General features: G+C 47.3%; 1 protein-coding gene across 5 annotated transcripts in view; it reads right to left on the bottom strand.

Annotated features, from left to right (window-relative positions):
* The window catches only part of MYOCD (myocardin), a 96798-nt gene that overhangs the window by 4501 nt on the left and 75539 nt on the right, over window positions 1–16758 (bottom strand). For all 5 annotated transcript variants that reach the window (XM_087867626.1, XM_087867627.1, XM_087867625.1 and 2 more), the window contains 5 exons: window positions 16423–16576; window positions 7860–8768; window positions 5374–5517; window positions 4211–4342; window positions 1831–1888 (listed from right to left, as the gene is read on the bottom strand). In XM_087867626.1, the coding sequence (XP_087723752.1) occupies window positions 1831–1888; window positions 4211–4342; window positions 5374–5517; window positions 7860–8768; window positions 16423–16576 (1397 nt within the window). The remainder of the gene's footprint in view (window positions 1–1830; window positions 1889–4210; window positions 4343–5373; window positions 5518–7859; window positions 8769–16422; window positions 16577–16758) is intronic.

The raw sequence follows: 16758 nt of genomic DNA, 5'->3' as shown, positions 1-16758 counted from the left end.
GGGGTCACTCCAACCTACTGACTCGACTACTTTCTCCATCCATCACCCCCTTGGCTCTCACTTCTTGCCTGTCCAGCTGATAGATATTCTCTGCTCTACTATGGCTACTGTCTTAGAAATATTCTCAAGCGCCTTGTTTTTTTCTCCTTGCACCATACTCCCTTGGCAAAACCCCCCACCCAGGCACCCCCTAATTTTAAATATTATACACATGGACTTCATGACCTTTATGGCCGTTTTTTAATATTTTGGATTAACCACATCTTGGGAAATAATAATTTGACTTTAGTATTTTTACTTTCTAATTCTCAAATGAAGTAGTAAAACCTTTTATTATTAAATCTAATTTTAGGGGCGCCTGGGGAGCTCAGTCAGTGAAGCGTCTGCCTTCGACTCAGGTCATGATCCCAGGGTCCTCAGATCGAGTCCCACATCAGGCTCCCTGCTCAGCGAGAAGCCTGCTTCTCCCTCAACATCTGCCCCTATCCCCACTCACGCTCCCTCTCACTCTCTCTTTCAAATAAATAAATAATATTTTTTAAAAAAACCCACACCTGGATGAATCTTGGTTGCAAGAGAAAAATGACACAGTGGAGCTGACTGGCCTCACTGTAGATTTATGATAACAAACCTACCGACGGCACTTAATATAGCCTAGCCTCCTACTGTGATATACCCTACTCCAGAAAATTCATTCGTGATTGGTTTATAACTGTCCTCGGATGACTCTTCTGTCCTCAAATCTCCCATGCTCCCCTCCTGCACCCTTACCTTTGCTGACCTGGCCAGATAGTTCATTAAAAATATAAGGGTGTCTTGCGGTGCCTGGTGGCTCAGCCGGCTGGGAGTCTGACTCTTGGTTTCGGCTCAGGTCCTGATCTCAAGGTCGTGAGATGGGGCCCCAGGTTGGGCTCTGCCCTCAGCAGGGCGTCTGCTTGTCCCTCTCCCTCTCCCTCTGCTCCTCTCCCTGCTCTCTCTCTCTCCTAAATAAATAAAATCTTTAAAAACACATAAGGATGTCTGATATCACCCTCTCCTCTTTCCACCGCGAAACGTATAAAGATACACACCCATCTTTTCCTTCTTCCTCTTGTTACAAGGGAGCAATTGCCCGTCCTCTTGCCTGTTGTGCATTCTGCCTTTCCAGACTCTAAGCTCCGCAAAGGTGAGGACTTGGACAGGGGCAGCACTGAGCCCAGTACAACGCCTGGCCACTCCTTCTCCGAACTTTAGATGTTATTATCGAGACGCTAAGACTTGAGGGTTGTTTTTTGTTTTTTTCTCTCTACATGTTCTCCTTACCTGATCTTATTCATCTGTGTGGTTTCAGATTCTGGGCACATACCATGTAATTTTGAAAAAACAAATGAATGACTAAAACGGAGGCAAAAAGAACATTTTTTTTTTGGTCGCAGGCTGGAATGACAGCTAAGCGTGAAGGGACCGCCCAGCGGGAGAGCAGTAATTGAATTTCGTTTCGAGTCGGTGGCATAAAACCTGCTTATTATTATTATTATTAAGAGGATAGGGAGATTGGGATTAAAAGGCAGAGAGAAATGGACTCGCAAGGGAAAACACTTAGGGAAACAGGGACTGAGTTGAGGACACCGACCAGTAAAATGACTGCTGAGCGAGCACCCAGCACAGAGGGACAAAGTCAGGGAAGAGTCACCCACTGTGCCTTCTGTTCCCTGCCCCAGCGTGGCCGGCGGGCTCACGCGAAGGGACGCTTGACCCGCTGTGAGCACCTGACCTTGGTCCTAAGCGCTCGCTTCCCAGCACACAAGCAGGTGCAGAGCAACCCGAGGGGCCAGCCACGGGCAGTCTTACCTCCGCTTTCAATGAGGACGTCCAGGAGCTCATCCATCTGCTGACTCCGAGTCATCTGCTGTTGCAAATGAAGCGGAAGAGAACAGAGAAGTGAGAAGGTTGGCCCTCTCTTCTGTGGGAGATCGTGAGACGCAGCCCTACCGCTGTTTCGAACCAGGTTTGGTTAAGGTGGGTTTGTCCCTAATTGCGGTAAAAGGCACACAACACCGATTCCACCATCTTCATCACTTTTAAGCATACGGTCCAGTGACATCAAGTCCATTACGCTCACGTTATGTGTGACCATCCCACCATCCGTCTCCAGAACTTCTGGAGCGCCGTCCCCATTGAACACGAACTCCCTGTCCGCCTCCCCAGCAGCCCCTGACGATTACCGTTCTGCTTTCTGCTCCCATGAATCGGGCGACTCTAGAGACCTCACAGAAGTGGATTCACACAGTGTATTTCCTTTTATTACTGGTTTACTTTGCTCTATAATAGCCCCCAGGCTCATCCGTGTGTCCGAATCGCTTTCCTTGTTAAGACCGACTAGTATTGGGGCTCCTGGGGGGCTCCGTCGGTGAAGCGTCTGCCTTCGGCTCAGGTCATGATCTCAGGGTCCTGGGATTGAGTCCCGCCTCGGGCTCCCTGCTCAGCGGGAATTTCTGCTTCTCCCTCTGCCTCTACTGCTCCCCTTGCTTATGTTCTCTCTCTCTCAAATAAATAAATAAAATCTTTTTAAAAAATGACTAGCATTAACTGTATGTATTTACCACACTTTAACCATTCATCCGTCGACGGCCACTGGGGTCGCTTCCACCGTGAACACCGCTGCTGTGCACAGGACTATAACTGGCTGACCGCGCGATTAAAGCCCAGGGCTCATCACGGATGGGAAAACTCCCAAGTGAAAAAATCTAGCACAGGAGAAGAGGAGAAGAAGGCAGACTGCTCCCCAGGAGAGTCCTTCCGAGTGAGAGGCTTCCATCCCAAGAACAGGGCTTCCTAACACAGAACATACTGCCATTCTCCTCACTTTGAAGCGACTTGGATCTGCCTCCTGTTTGGGGGCTGGGGTTGTGGCCCTAGCACGTGGCTCGGGCTTTCCTTGTTCCTCGTGGAAAGAGCCCTTGGTACGTGTTGATGCCCGTAGGGTAGACACCCCTTCCCTCTGGCTCATCTGAGTCGTACGCTAAAGTCTCGTTTACGGGAATCCACTTGGGTAGACCTTTTCCTTCTCTTTTGAAAGCACAAAGGATCCGTGGAAGCTTACAGATACCAGGGGCAGAAAACGGGGAGGACACGGGCCCGTACCTATCTCACTCCCTTGAGAGCCCACTCCCGATACACAAAGGCATCAGTAATCAATACGGAGGGGAGCACTGCTCAGAGTGAGTCACCTGCCAGTCTAGAAGGCATCAGATGTCCACAGGGTCTGGCAGGTAATGTAAATGAGCCGAACGGAGAACAAGAAAGAGGGGTAAGATGCAGACCCTATGCTGTGGTTCAAGGAGGAAGAGAATACTTTTTTTCAGTCAACCGTCCCCTTGCAGAAAGTAGCCCCACTATTGCAAGACCCTCTAGTGTTTCAGAAATGAGAAAGCCCACTCTTCGCCTAAAATCTCCCGCCACTTAAAAATACTCTTTAAGCCATGTGAGACTTCACTGCAAGCTGATTTGATCTGGGAGACGCCAGCACGCCAAAGCCGACTGGTGTGTTTGCCGTGTTGTTTCACAAGCAGACCACGTTCCTGTTAGTTCCTATCTTCCTTGCGAGGTTGGGCTCATGCAAAGGGCCATCTGATATCTTACCCAAGCTCGGACCATTGGAAATATATGATCATTCACTGCTTTCCTTTCTTTGGTTTTTACTTTTTATTTGGAACATTTCCCAACATAAATGACAGCAGAGCATAAGCCAAACCTCCATGATCACGGTCATCAATACTTTGCCGGGATCACTGAATTCTGAAACTAACAAGAACCTTGTACAAAGTGTCATCCTGACAACCACTCTCCTGTATTGGAGAACCTACTCCGTGCCTGGACAAGGTCGTAAGTGCTACACTCCCTAGAATCCTTGCAAAGTAGACATGGACCCTATTTCACATAAGACAAGTTGAGCGCTTGTCTAACTTTAGTAAGAATGGCCGCTGGCTGCTGGCATTAAATCCAGGCACCTGGGTGCCCAGCACCCCCTCTTCTCTGCCTGCCTCACACACCTGCTACGTATAGCCATCACCTTTCTGCAGTTAGCATCTAGACACTTGGCCCGTTCTCACCGAGGGGCTCCCGAAGCACTCAATGTCAGCATCTGCGAACCGCACGAAGGTCAATAATGAAAAACGACGTCTGTCTAGGCAACTCGCTTCCCCCCAGAGAACAAATCTCGCCGAGTTACCTGCTTTAGGGCATCTTCATAGGACGGAGGCTGGGTTATCTCTGGAACTGCTGAAGTTGACTTGGAGAAAGTTGGGGATGGAATGGAAAACTTGGGCCCTGTCTTCTCAGAAGAAGAGTGTAAACCGGCCATCTGTGGGGGTACAAGGCAGAGAGAGAGTCAACTTGTGGCGTCAGAAACGGTACGGCTTCTGTTTCATTAACTCCAGGCTCGAGTTTGGAAAAATTGATTTAAGGGGGAACGAAAAACTGCTAGGGTCTAGAAAACGACGCCAATAGGTTGACGATAGTACACGTCGCGGGCATACTCCTGAGCACAGTACATATCACGGGCGTATGGTAGCCCATATCCAGAGGCACGTTAGGATGGGAACCTTGCAGATTCATTTTCCCCTCCAGGATGAACCCTCTTCGGTTAGGAGAAAACCAAATAAAGTAGGAGTCCAGTGCAATATGAAACAGTCCATCACCCCCAGAATTCCCAGAGTACTTACCCCCCCCCCCACCGGGGCATTTCATTCCTAACCAGGTGCGTTTGCAGAAAGGTGGAGCCCTTGCGGGGTATCTCTGTAGGAACCAGCCTCTTGCTGTGAGTGTTCTATGGAACGCCTGGGCCATCTCACACCTCTGTCCCCAAAGGACGCCCTGCCCGTCCTTGCCGCTCGTAGCGCTTCTGGGTCATTGGCCCTTTTGTCGGTCCCCTTATCACCTCTTCATTAGTCCGTGGAACTCCCCTTATCCCGGCTCCCATCTCTGATTTCCACCTGCTGGTATGTATCACCTCTTCCTTCTTCCACTGAGACTGCACCGTGACTCGAACTCTCTGCACCTTTCTAGACCTTCCCACACCTTCCTCTTTCTCGTGCATTATTTCCCCACATGCCTCCATTTCAATCTTCGGCCCCACGGAAACTGGTGTGTTTGCCGTGTTGTTTCACAAGCAGACCACGCTCCTGTTAGCCCTCGCGATTTCCAGGATGACCCTGGGCAATGGCTCCTCGGAACACCCTAGCTTCTACCTGTCCATCCATGTCAGGCTGTCTCCAGTGGATCTGTTTTTATCTAAAATGTCACTTATTTCTGCCTTTGAACCTCCTCATTTGGAGGACGGGGCCACAGAAGAGGGAAAGAGGCAAAGTTTAAATCTTTTTTCCAGGTGCCTACCTTTTGCTGGACCCCTGGGCTTTTGGGACGAGGGGTGCCCCCAGCACCATGACTGCTGTCTGCCTGGGCTCCAGAGAAAGGGGGGTGAAGGCTGGAGGGCTGGGGAGAGAAGCTTGCAGGGTGGCTCTCGTGGACCCCTGAGTTCTGGAGGGAAGAAACAACAAATGAGGTGGCCTCCAGCAGCATACTTGAGAGCTTTTACTGACACTCCTGGTCCCTGCCCTGGTGTCTTCTCTGTTCAAGTCTCCCTAGATCCCAATACCGAAGTCTGAAATCTGGCTTTGTACACGTCACCCACTGCTCAAAAACCTTCCACGGCTCCCACGCTTCCACAGCATCGGGTCTCCACCTGCAACCAGTGTTTGAGATGCTCTAGGCCAAGTACCATTTCCTTCAAAACCTTGTATTCTATTAATCTCTCCCCGAGTTTCCCTCAGCACACCCTGTGCATTGTACCTATCTTTTCCACATGGAATGTTCTTTCCCTGACTCTCGTTTTTTAACGTGACACTTCTCATTGAGTCCAACCTCTTTGCAAAAACTTCCTGGACATCTCCCCCCCTCCCCCCCGCCAAGAAGACCTTTCTGGACCTTTCTAGCCCTTCGTGACCAATCTGCTTCCCCCGCCCTCCCCAACACGTCGTGCAACATGTTGCCGGAAGCATCAATCAGGAAGGTCGTTTTACACGGTTCTTTAAGTTTTTACCATGTAATTATTCATGTCCTCAAAGAGAGCTTTGTAAACTATGAGCCACTGCACAAATGTTAGTTCTTCCAGAGAGTATCCACGTGGTCAGAATGCTCGAAGGGCCCAGAGCTGTGTTTCCAGAACCATTTTTACCTTTGTTGCCTGGGACACCGTGCACTGAGTACACATCGTCAGTGGTGATGATAACCCGGGTGAAGCCCCAGCCCCTCCCAGAGCGCTCACTCCAAAGTGGGCACCATTCACTTGAATGTGCTGTTCTGGGGTGTACCAACATATTTCCATTCCCATCCCCATACTCCCCACGCTCCCAGGTTAGAGAACATTCGGACGGGGGGGGGGGAGGGCGTGCACTTTAGAATCAGATAACCCTGGGTTCCTGTGAGCCTGGACTCCTGGGTTAACCTCCTAGAGCTTCACTTTCTTTCATGGCAAGTAGAGAATAAAGAATTGGAGCTCATGAGGTTGAGAAAATTAACGAGATTACCCAGAGGCATGCGTCTTAATACTGGTCACGTGGCAGGATCCAATCACGTGAGTTTTCTTCCTCTTTCCTTTCTCATAAGGGAGATTTCAGAACTTTCGATGATGTAATTTTCTTTCTCAGACAGCCTTAGATAGACTTTCCTAATGATTTTTTAGCTTCACGGACAAGGAAAGTCTCTGACGGTCACCTTGGTCGCGTCTTTGAACTAGTTACTTCCCTAAGCCGTCTCTACAACCGCCTGTCATTCAGCTCCAGCCACACTGGTCTTCCTTCTGGTCCCTGAGTATTCCACACACAACTCCCACCTCGGGGCTCTTGGCCTTGGTATTCTTCCTTCGCCTGCAAAGCCTTCACCCCAAATATTCACGAGGCTTTCTCCCTTACCTCCTACAAAGATTTGCTCAAATGGCCCCGGATCTTTGACTTAAAGTTGCAAACTTACAAATGCTCCATCCCCACTCCTCCCTGCTTTTTCTCCATAACATCGATCATCTTCTAGGGGCGCCTGGGTGGCTCAGTTGGTGAAGCCTCTGCCTTCAGCTCAGGACATGATCCCAGAGTCCTGGGACTGAGTCCCGCATTGGGCTCCCTACTGAGTGGGGAGCCTGCTTCTCCCTCTCCCCCCTGCTTGTGCTCTCCCTTGCTATCTCTCTCTCTCAAATAAATAAGATCTTTAAAAAAAGATCTATCATCTTCTGACACATCATGTATTTCACGTGTTTATTTTATTTACTGTCTGTCTTCCCATGAGAAGAGGGATTTTTGTCTGGTTAGCCCAGAACGGGGGCTGGCACATAGTAGGTGCTCAGTAAATATTTGCACTATGCAGACCATTGCACGGAGAGAATAGTAAGGTCCCGTAACTTCCCTCTAGCTCTCTCAATGAATTGGTTTGGCCTATGGTAAGGCTTTACGCCAAGGAGTCCTGAAAAGGGGGCTTGGCAATGTGGCGCATCACCTGCTTTTATAAATAAAGTTTTATTGGAGCCCAGCCATGTGCATTCCTTTCCAAGCTGTGGATGTCTGTGTTCATGATACAAGGGTCCTGTTGAGTGGTTGTGACACAGACATCATAGGGCCCACAAAGGCAAAATATTCATTATCTAGCCTTTCGCACAATTTTGCCAACCTCAATCTCAGAGAAGAGAGTCCGGTCCACCGTCCAGAGCAGAAGCTGCTTTTGGGCTTCTGGTAAACCCTTCCTATGACAACTTCCAGTGTCCTCTCTTGAGCCTTTGCCAAGCCCCCCACCCCTTCCAGAAAACGGGGTGCTGGGGGGGGAGGAGTTCTTACCTGTGCAGCGCACACCTGGCTGCTGGCAGGTGAGGCGACCCCGTGCCCTTCCCCTGGGGCGCCCGAAGAGGAGGGGACGAAGTAATGGTTGTTGGGTGAGGGGGGCAAACTGATGTGCTGAGGGCTTTTGACGGCCCCCAGCGGCGAGTGCTGGGGGGAGCACTGGGGGCTGAGGAACGTGGAGGGCAGCGCGTCGCTGTGGCCGGGGGCCCGGCGCCCCGCTGCTTCGCAGGCCTGCGCAGGGGCCTCCGAGCTGCCGCCTGGTCTCTTCCCGGGTCTCGGCTGCGGCGCGAAGGGACAGCTGGGCGCCGCGTCCTCCTGCTTGACCGGGACAGCCAGGAAGGGCGGCGGCTCCTCGGGGCAGCTGTTCCTCCTCTGTTTCTGCAGCTGCAGGCGCAGCTCCTCCACGTGCCGCTGCTCCTGCTGCAGCTTCCAGGTGAGCTCGTTGATCACCTTCTGCTTCTCCACCAGCATCTTGTCCTTCTCCGAGTCCAGCCCGTCCAGCTCTGGGGCCAGCGGGCCCCCGTTCAGGCTGCTCAGGAGGCTGTCGTCGGCGCACGCGTGGACCGGGGACGGGTGCAGGCAGAGGGACGGGGACGCGTCGTGGAAGGTGTCGGGCAGGGACCCGGCCCCGGACAGGTCGGACGAGGCGGGCGAGATCGGGGGGCTGGAGCTGGTGCTGCCGAAGTGGTAGAAGCCGTTGGACAAGGCGCCGGTGGACGGGGAGGACTGGTAGCCGGGCAGCGCGCTGCTGGGCGTCACGGGGAAAGTGACCGTCGTGATGTCCCCGAAGTTGGCCACGGGGTTCCCCGAACAGTCCTGGAAGGGCCGCAGCCGGTCCATGAGGGCGGTCTTGGTGCCTGACACCGGCAGGCCCCGGATTCGAAGCTGCTGTCTTAGTTCCGAGACCTACAGAAACCAGGCGTGGTTAGTGTGCTGGTTAAGGGCAATCTTAAAAAAAAAAAAAAGTATTCCATGAGCTTTAAAATATCACAAGTGGGATTTTACAACATCCGCTTTTCTGTCACTTGCTTACAATTCTCTCCCCTCCCCTTGGTATCAATAGGTTTTTGCACCATGCTTTTTTTTTTCTTTTTCACGATGCCAGAATCTTAGAAAGGGATAGCCCCCAGGAACCACAGAGGTAGTCAACTCTACGGGCTTCCAACCCCCACCCTGGGCCTCGCCCCATTTTACAGATAAGAAGACTGATCTCTGCCCGGGTTTAGCCATGGCTGGGCAACCAATCATCCCAAAGCACGCTGGCGCTCCAGGTCTTCTGCTGCTAGGTCACTGCTCTCCCTACCCGGCTCTTTCTGTCCCCGGGTTCTCCAACTCGTGCAGGTGCATTTTTAACGGTCCAGACTCCCCTGGGACCGGGTTTTGAGAATCACGGTTCTCCATTAACAGTTATGTCCTGTTTTTTTTTTTAATTAATTAATTTGAGAGGGAGAGAGAGTGAGCCTGAGCATGGGGAGGGGCAGAGGGAGAGGGAGAGAGAGAATCTTAAGCAGACTCCCCACTGAGCGTGGAGCCCCACACGGGGCTTGGTTCCACCACGCCAAGATCATGACCTGAGCCAAAACCAAGAGTCAGAGGCTCAACCGGCAGGGCCACCCAGGCGCCCCACTTACATCCTAATTTTAATAACTGGTTAGGTGAGTCATCTACTGAGAGAGAATGTGCCAGGATAAGACCATCAGGTCAAATCCCGACCTTGCCTCCTACTAGCTCAGAGATCAATCTGTGCCTCGGTTCCCCTTCTGTAAAATGGAAACCATCATACCGACCTTGTATGTTCCCATGGGGATTAAAATGGCTTAACATCTGTAAAGTGCTTGAAAGAGTGCCTTGCAAATGGATAGTGTGGTGGAAGCGTCTGCCGTTATTATGTTGATTCATGTGGGATGATTTCATCCCTGCATTTTTCAAATAATGTTCATAAGCAATAAGCTACAGATACCTAAAAATATGGGAACTAAATGAATGATAATGTCTATGAACGACGGAATGGCTGAATCTATTAAAACTGATATTATATACAATGAAACATTGTTTATATTATTTTTTCTTGATTTTTACATTTAATTATTCGAGAGAGAAAGAGAGAGACAGCACATGAACAGGGGGAGGGGCAAAGGGAGAAGCAGACTCCCCGCTCAGCAGGGAGCCCGACACGGCACTCGATCCCAGGACCCTGGGACCATGACCTGAGCTGAAGGCAGACGCTTCACTGACTGAGCCACCCAGGCGCCCACAAAAGGTACATTTTTTAAAAAATGGCCAATAATGGACGCGTACCAGCACTGGTAATCCAAATAAAATAAATATGGACATATTTTTGCGATCATGAAATTGACCAAGGAATTAAGAACACTTTGTGTTAGGGAAGTAGCAGCAAAAATAAACAAATACAAATGTTTTTTAAGAGAGCTTGCCATTCCAAGCGCGGTCCTTGGACCACCAGCTCCGACCGAATCTGGGAGCGTATCAGGAATGCAGACACTCAGGCCTCCTCCCCACACCTACTGAATGAGAACCTGCACTTTACCCTGAGCCCCAGGTGATCCGGTGTGTATATCATGCTTGATAAATGCTGCCTCAGCCCACTGCGCCGGACAGTAGATTGGCACGCACATTCAGGACAGAAATTTGTACAACGTATTCTCTGGGAAGAACTTTAGTTTTTGTTTTTTTGTTGTTGTTTTTTAAAGTGGGCTCCATGCCCAACACAGGGCTTGAACTCACAACCCTGAGATCAAGACCTGAGATTAAGAGCCAGATGCTCTACCAACTGAGCCACCCAGGACCACCTGGCAAGAACGTTAAAAAATGTCAGTATATTTTGGTTGAGGAATTCCACTTCCGGGTATTTAGCCTGGGGCAGTCATTGGATACGTTAATAAATTTATGTACAAATTATATTTTTAATAGCAAAAATTTGGAAGTGAAGTGTCCCACAGAGGACTGTTAACAAGGTGGTAGAATGATATGCTATGAAAAATAAAAATTCTGGGATGCCTGGGTGACTCAGTGTCTGCCTTCGGCTCAGGTCATGATCCCAGGGTTCTGGGATCGAGTCCCGCATCGGGCTCCTTGCTCAGCTGGGAGCCTGCTTCTCCCTCTGCCTGCTGCTCTCCTTGCTTGTGCTCTCTCTCTGATAAATACATATATACATACATACATAAAATCTAAAAAAATAAAATAAACATTTTATTGAATATTGCAAGTTATGAAAAGTGCTTATGATATGTTAAACAAAAAAGCATGCCAGAAATTCATGCTCACAGGATTATTTTACAGCAAAAATTTTTATTTTTATTTTTTAACAATAATTTTTAAAAGAAAACCTGTCTACCTGTATTTTAATTTTACAGGGAAATATAATCTGCAATGCTATCTGTGGGTCAATTATCTTTTAAAATACTCTTTACTTCTCCCTACACTATCCTGTTTCAACAGTAAATAATTACTTTATCATCATTTAAAAGGTATTTTAAAAGGATTACAAAAACTCACACACACACACACACACACACACACACACACACACACCACCCCCCCCTTCATGTTTCTGGCATTGTTTTATCCTTTTTTTCCCAGATTTGGTGGTTTGAAAAAGTGCAGAATGGCAACTCATTATTGTTTTAACTTTGAATTACTTAAAATTAATGAGTTCTACATTTATTTTTAGACTCTGTTCTGGCACTGAATATTTTAAACGACATCATTAAATAATGCAGCTCATATTCCGAAATAACATGAAATACTTGTTGTGTTCAGTTTACCTTACATTTCAGAGTATTATGCTGTGTGGGCTCGTTTGGGACAAAGGTTTGCATACACCTCCTTTCTACACGCACTGGTGTTTTAATTGCCGGTCACTCTTCAACCACGTATTATGGAAAATGTCTATCATACACAAAAGTTGATGAAAAAAGTATAATGAACCCCATGTACCCATCAACCAGCCCCAACAATGACCCATCCATGCCCAATCTTGATTCGTTTATACCCCAAACCACTTCCACTACATTTCTTAAATTATTTTGAAGCAAATCATATAATGGGATCTCTAAATATTCTGGTATCTTTCTCCAAAAGATAAGTGCATTTTACAAAAAACACCAATAAAAGACCATTATCACACCTAAAACACATGAACAATTATTTCTTAATATCCATCGTATTTTCCCAGTTTTTAAATTTCCCATTATCTTCTGTCTCTCTCTCATGCTGTCATGCTTAGACAGTTTCTTAGAAACAAGAAAAAAAATCCATATCCTGGATTAGCAAAAAAAAAAAAAAAAAAAAAAAAAAAAGATCACCTCCCCATTCTACCCTCCCAATTTCTGCTCCTGGTGTCACAATCTCGGGTGATACCTCTCCCCATACACCTAGTGGTCACGTACAATTAAGGTTTCTCCATCTGTCCCTCCCCCTTTCCATCCTCATTTTGAATGATAATAGCAAAACCTTTGAGATCACTCAAAAATAGAACTACTCTCCAATCTAGTAATCACACTACTGGATATTTACTAAATAAGAAGAAAAAAAACCAGGAATTCGAAGGCATACACGCACCCCTGTTTATAGCAGCATTATTTACAATAGCCAACTATGAAAGCAGCCCCAGTGTCCACTGATAGATGAGTGGATAAAGAAGATGTGGCGTGTATATAATAGACTAATACTCAGCCATAACAAAGAATGACATCTTACCATTTGCAACAACATGGATGGAGGTGGAGAGGATTATGCTATGTGAAATAAGTCAAAGAAAGACAAATACCACGTGACTTCACTCATATGCGGAATTTAAGAAACAAACAAAATGAACAAAGGAAAAAAAAAGAGAAGAGAGAGAGAGAGAGACAAACCAAGGACAGACTCTTAATTATAGAGAATGAACTGATGTTACCAGAGGGGAGGTGGGAGGGGAGATGGGGGAAATATGTGATGGGGATCAAGGAGTGCACTTGTGATGAGCTCTGGGTGTTGTACAGAATTGTCGAATCACTATATTGTACACCTGAAACTAATACAACACTGCATGTTAACTATACTGGAATTTAAAATAAAATAAAATAAAATAAAATAAAATAAAATAAAATAAAATAAAATAAAATAAAATAAGAAAAAACAAAAAAAATTCCTCACTTAAGTCCAAACCCCAGTTTTGTCATCTATAGGCTGGTTACCTTGCATAGCGTTTAGTCTCTTTTTTGGGAGGGTAAGCAAGACACTTATTCACTTAGTGTATGTTCTCAGGGCACTGTGTGCCTACAGTATAAACCGTAAACTCACGACTGATCATCACTCAAACTTGACAATGTGCAACCCATGCAGGGACGTGAGGTTGACAGGATAAATGTCGTATGTCTCCCAAACAGAACTCCAGGCTTCCTACTTTAACTTCTTAAAATACACAAATCAGTGTTACCAGAGAAACTAAAACTCAATCCTATGAATTTACCAAACTTATTTAAACTGTAAAGCTTCTCCGGCTTCTACAGAAGGAGACGAAAGTCTGATTTTAGATGTCTGCATTCCGGATTGACTTGTGGGCTCTGGAAACAGGAGACAAAGTTGTCAAATGACCAGATGAGATTGGGAGGGCTTCTACAGGTGGGGGAGAAAATGTAGAGATAAAAGAATCTCTTTTACATGTTAACCTGTGTCCTGGTGGAACTAACATATCTCCCCCAGTTTTCTCACCTGAGCTATCGGGGTTGGTGTTAGGTTTATCAACAGTATCTTTCTTCCAGGGGGACCTGGCTGGCTCAGTCGGTTAGGTGTCTGACTTTGGCTCAGGTCGTGATCTCTGGGTCCTGGGATTGAGCCCTGCATCGGTCTCCCTGCTCAGCGGGGAGTCTGTTCTCCCTCTGCTCCTCCCCCCACTCATGCTCTCTCCCTCTCTCAAATAAATAAATAAAATCTTTAAAAAAAAAAGCCAATATCTTTGTTCTATACAGCAAACCATTTTGTAGCATTCATGATAAAGAGGAATACCAAAAATATCTAGGATGATAATGAGTTATGCCTTATTCAGTCAGCCTCTTTGAGGTCCTGATTTTTATGTTCATAAGTAAAACCTATCTTTTAGGGTGAAAACGGAAGCAAACTTATACAGGAGGTCAACTGATGGTTTACACTCAAAAACTGGCAGCTCTACCCCCATCATTCCCTAGTAGCTATGCTAATTTATTATAACTCGAACCGGCCAATCGTTCTGAGCATGTGCACATCAAGGAAACCGTCTTTGGCGGCCCTGCCGGATGGTACATCACATCTGGACTACGTTGTCTGGGGTCAACGCAACTTCAGATCTACCTGACCCCCGGCTCCCATCCTAAGATAGACTACTTTTTAAAAAATCTTTTTTTGGGGGCGCCTGGGTAGCGCAGTCGTTAAGTGTCTGTCTTCGGCTCAGGGCGTGAGCCCGGCGTTCCGGGATCGAGTCCCACATCGGGCTCCTCCGCTAGGAGCCTGCTTCTTCCTCTCCCACTCCCCTGCTGTGTTCCCTCTCTCGCTGGCTGTCTCTCTGTCACATAAATAAACAAAAATTTTTTTTTTCTCCCGACACAGGGCTTGAACTCACAACCCAGAGATCGAGACCTGAGCTGAGATGATGAGTCAGATGCTTTACCAACTGAACCACCCAGGAGCATCTAAAAAAATTTTTTGTATTGTGGTTAAAGACGCACGGCATGAAATATACCATTTAATCACTTTTTAAGTATGTGGTTCAGTGGAATTAGTTCATTCCCACTGTTGTGCAAATACCACCGCTATCCGTCTCCAGAACATTTTGCTCATTTAGAGCAGAACCTATGTACCCATTACACACTAACTCCCCATTCCTCCTCTCCCCGGCCCCTGGCAGGCACCCTTCTACTTTCTGTCTCTTTGAACTTCTCGAGGTCCCTCATATAAGTAGACTCATAGAACGACTGTCCCTTTCTGTCTGGCTTATTTCACGTAGCATTTTGTTTTCTGGTGAGAGTACCTAATTTTATACCTTCATGGATTTATGACCCGGGGAGTGAAGCGTGGGTGACCCCACTGCTCTGGAGGGCATTACCTGAAGCCTGGCATCTTCTAGCATTATGGATGCTAAATTGGAACGAGCTCAATGAAACATAAGCATTTTCATTCCAAGTGGAAGGGACAGAGGGACTCTTGATATCACACCCCAAGATACATGTATGGCCGTTGGCAGCCATAGAATTAATTTTCTTTCATTTGATATAAAGCCCACTCCCACCTTTCCCCCAAGGTAGATAATGGCCGAAGACTGAGAATGGGAATGGAGGGTGACAAATAAGGTCTGAGAAAGCCTGCCCCAGTGAAGACCAGGGGGACCTGTAGGAAATAGGCTTTTCGGGGGCAAGTGATGAGGTCCTTCGGGGGAGGGGAGAGTAATAGGTGGGTGGAAAGCAGGCGACCAGACATTGAGGGGAGCAGGTGTGCTGACACATTAGAGAAGGTGGAAGCACTGCAACTGTCTTCAGTTCTTCTGTAAATAGCGGATGGGTGAATCCGACAATCGTGAGCACCGCTCTGGAATGCTAGGTTCAGCTCAAAGCCAGGATCGTTTCAGTGAACTCAGATCCCTGCGGTCTGTGACTCAGAGTAAACTGCCCCCCCCCCAGCATTTAACACAGCACTGTCACATTTCAGGGGAGAAGTTCTCAGACTTGGGGATTTCACAGAACAGTACGTCATTTCGGATTATGCAGCTGACGTCGGGTTACCAACATTTCATCTTGTTCCACAAGACTAACATCCTTATTTAATAATACCCCAACTGAATACAAAGAAACAAAAGTCTACCAGCAACATTCGACTTCCACCCACTACTGTCATCATTTCCAAACAGGATCTTTCTTTGGATTCGAAACATCGGGAGGAAATAAATACTTTGAACAAAGATCGTCAAGGTATGCTGAACACATTTATGTCAGATTTATGAAAAGCCCTTTACGCGGTTGTTTTTCTCATTTCGCCAGAGACCGGTGAAAGTTCATCACGGAATTGACTGCTGCCTTAGAACATTCTGGAAGCCCACATCAATCTAACAGCTACTCTCTGCGCTATGCTCTATCGTGTATATACGATTCCATCGGGTTCTCACAAGAACTCACGTATGCAAATGAGCAATCTAAGATGCAGAGAAATTAGGAAACAAACCCAAGGTCACAAAGCCTGTGAAAGAGCTGAGTTGGGAGCCCAGGGTCTTCTGCTCTATTGGGGGGGGTGGTGCTCAACCACAGCAGTTAAAATTTTATCATCTACTTGAGTCTCCCTATACCTTCTCCCTCCCAATGTTTTATTCAAGAAATCAGTTGGGGAAAATGTTGTGAAAAAGCTACTGATAGACCTGTTGGGGCACCTGGCCGGCTTAGTCGGTGGAACACATGACTCTTGATCTTGGGGTTGTGAGTTCAAGCCCCACGTTGGGTGTAGAGATTACTTAAAAATAAAATCTTAAAAAAAATCTACTAATATCTTTGTTGAAGGATAGGAAGTAAGGGAGGGAGGGAGGAAGGAAATTCCATACCTTCAGATCATCTAGGTTTGATGGCAGTGGGCCTGGTTTGAGAGAAGAGACACCAGTTTGTCCAGAAAAGCTGTTTTTGACAGGAGACAAAGGGGTATTGCTCAGTGGTGCTGAAGTAGAGTTTGCATTTCTGACCATCTGTTCACTTGGCTCCCTGAAAAACAAACAAAAGAGAGGCACTTAAAATATGGCCAAAAAGTTATATGGGGGTATAGTTCCGTGATTTACGATAAGAAATGACATCTTTGGTCCTTGTCCCTCTTTCTGGCACAGAGCTCCTAAAATCCTTGGAATCTCCTAAGTGATGACAGCCACAGGGGTGTCATCTGCTGTTAG

This window comes from Ursus americanus, chromosome 14, assembly GCF_024610735.1.
Source record: "Ursus americanus isolate L20-20 chromosome 14, mUrsAme1.1.p, whole genome shotgun sequence".
In the NCBI taxonomy this organism is placed as follows: Eukaryota; Metazoa; Chordata; class Mammalia; order Carnivora; family Ursidae; genus Ursus; species Ursus americanus.
Note: the sequence above shows the minus strand (reverse complement) of the source record. Positions and strands in the feature narration are given on the sequence as shown.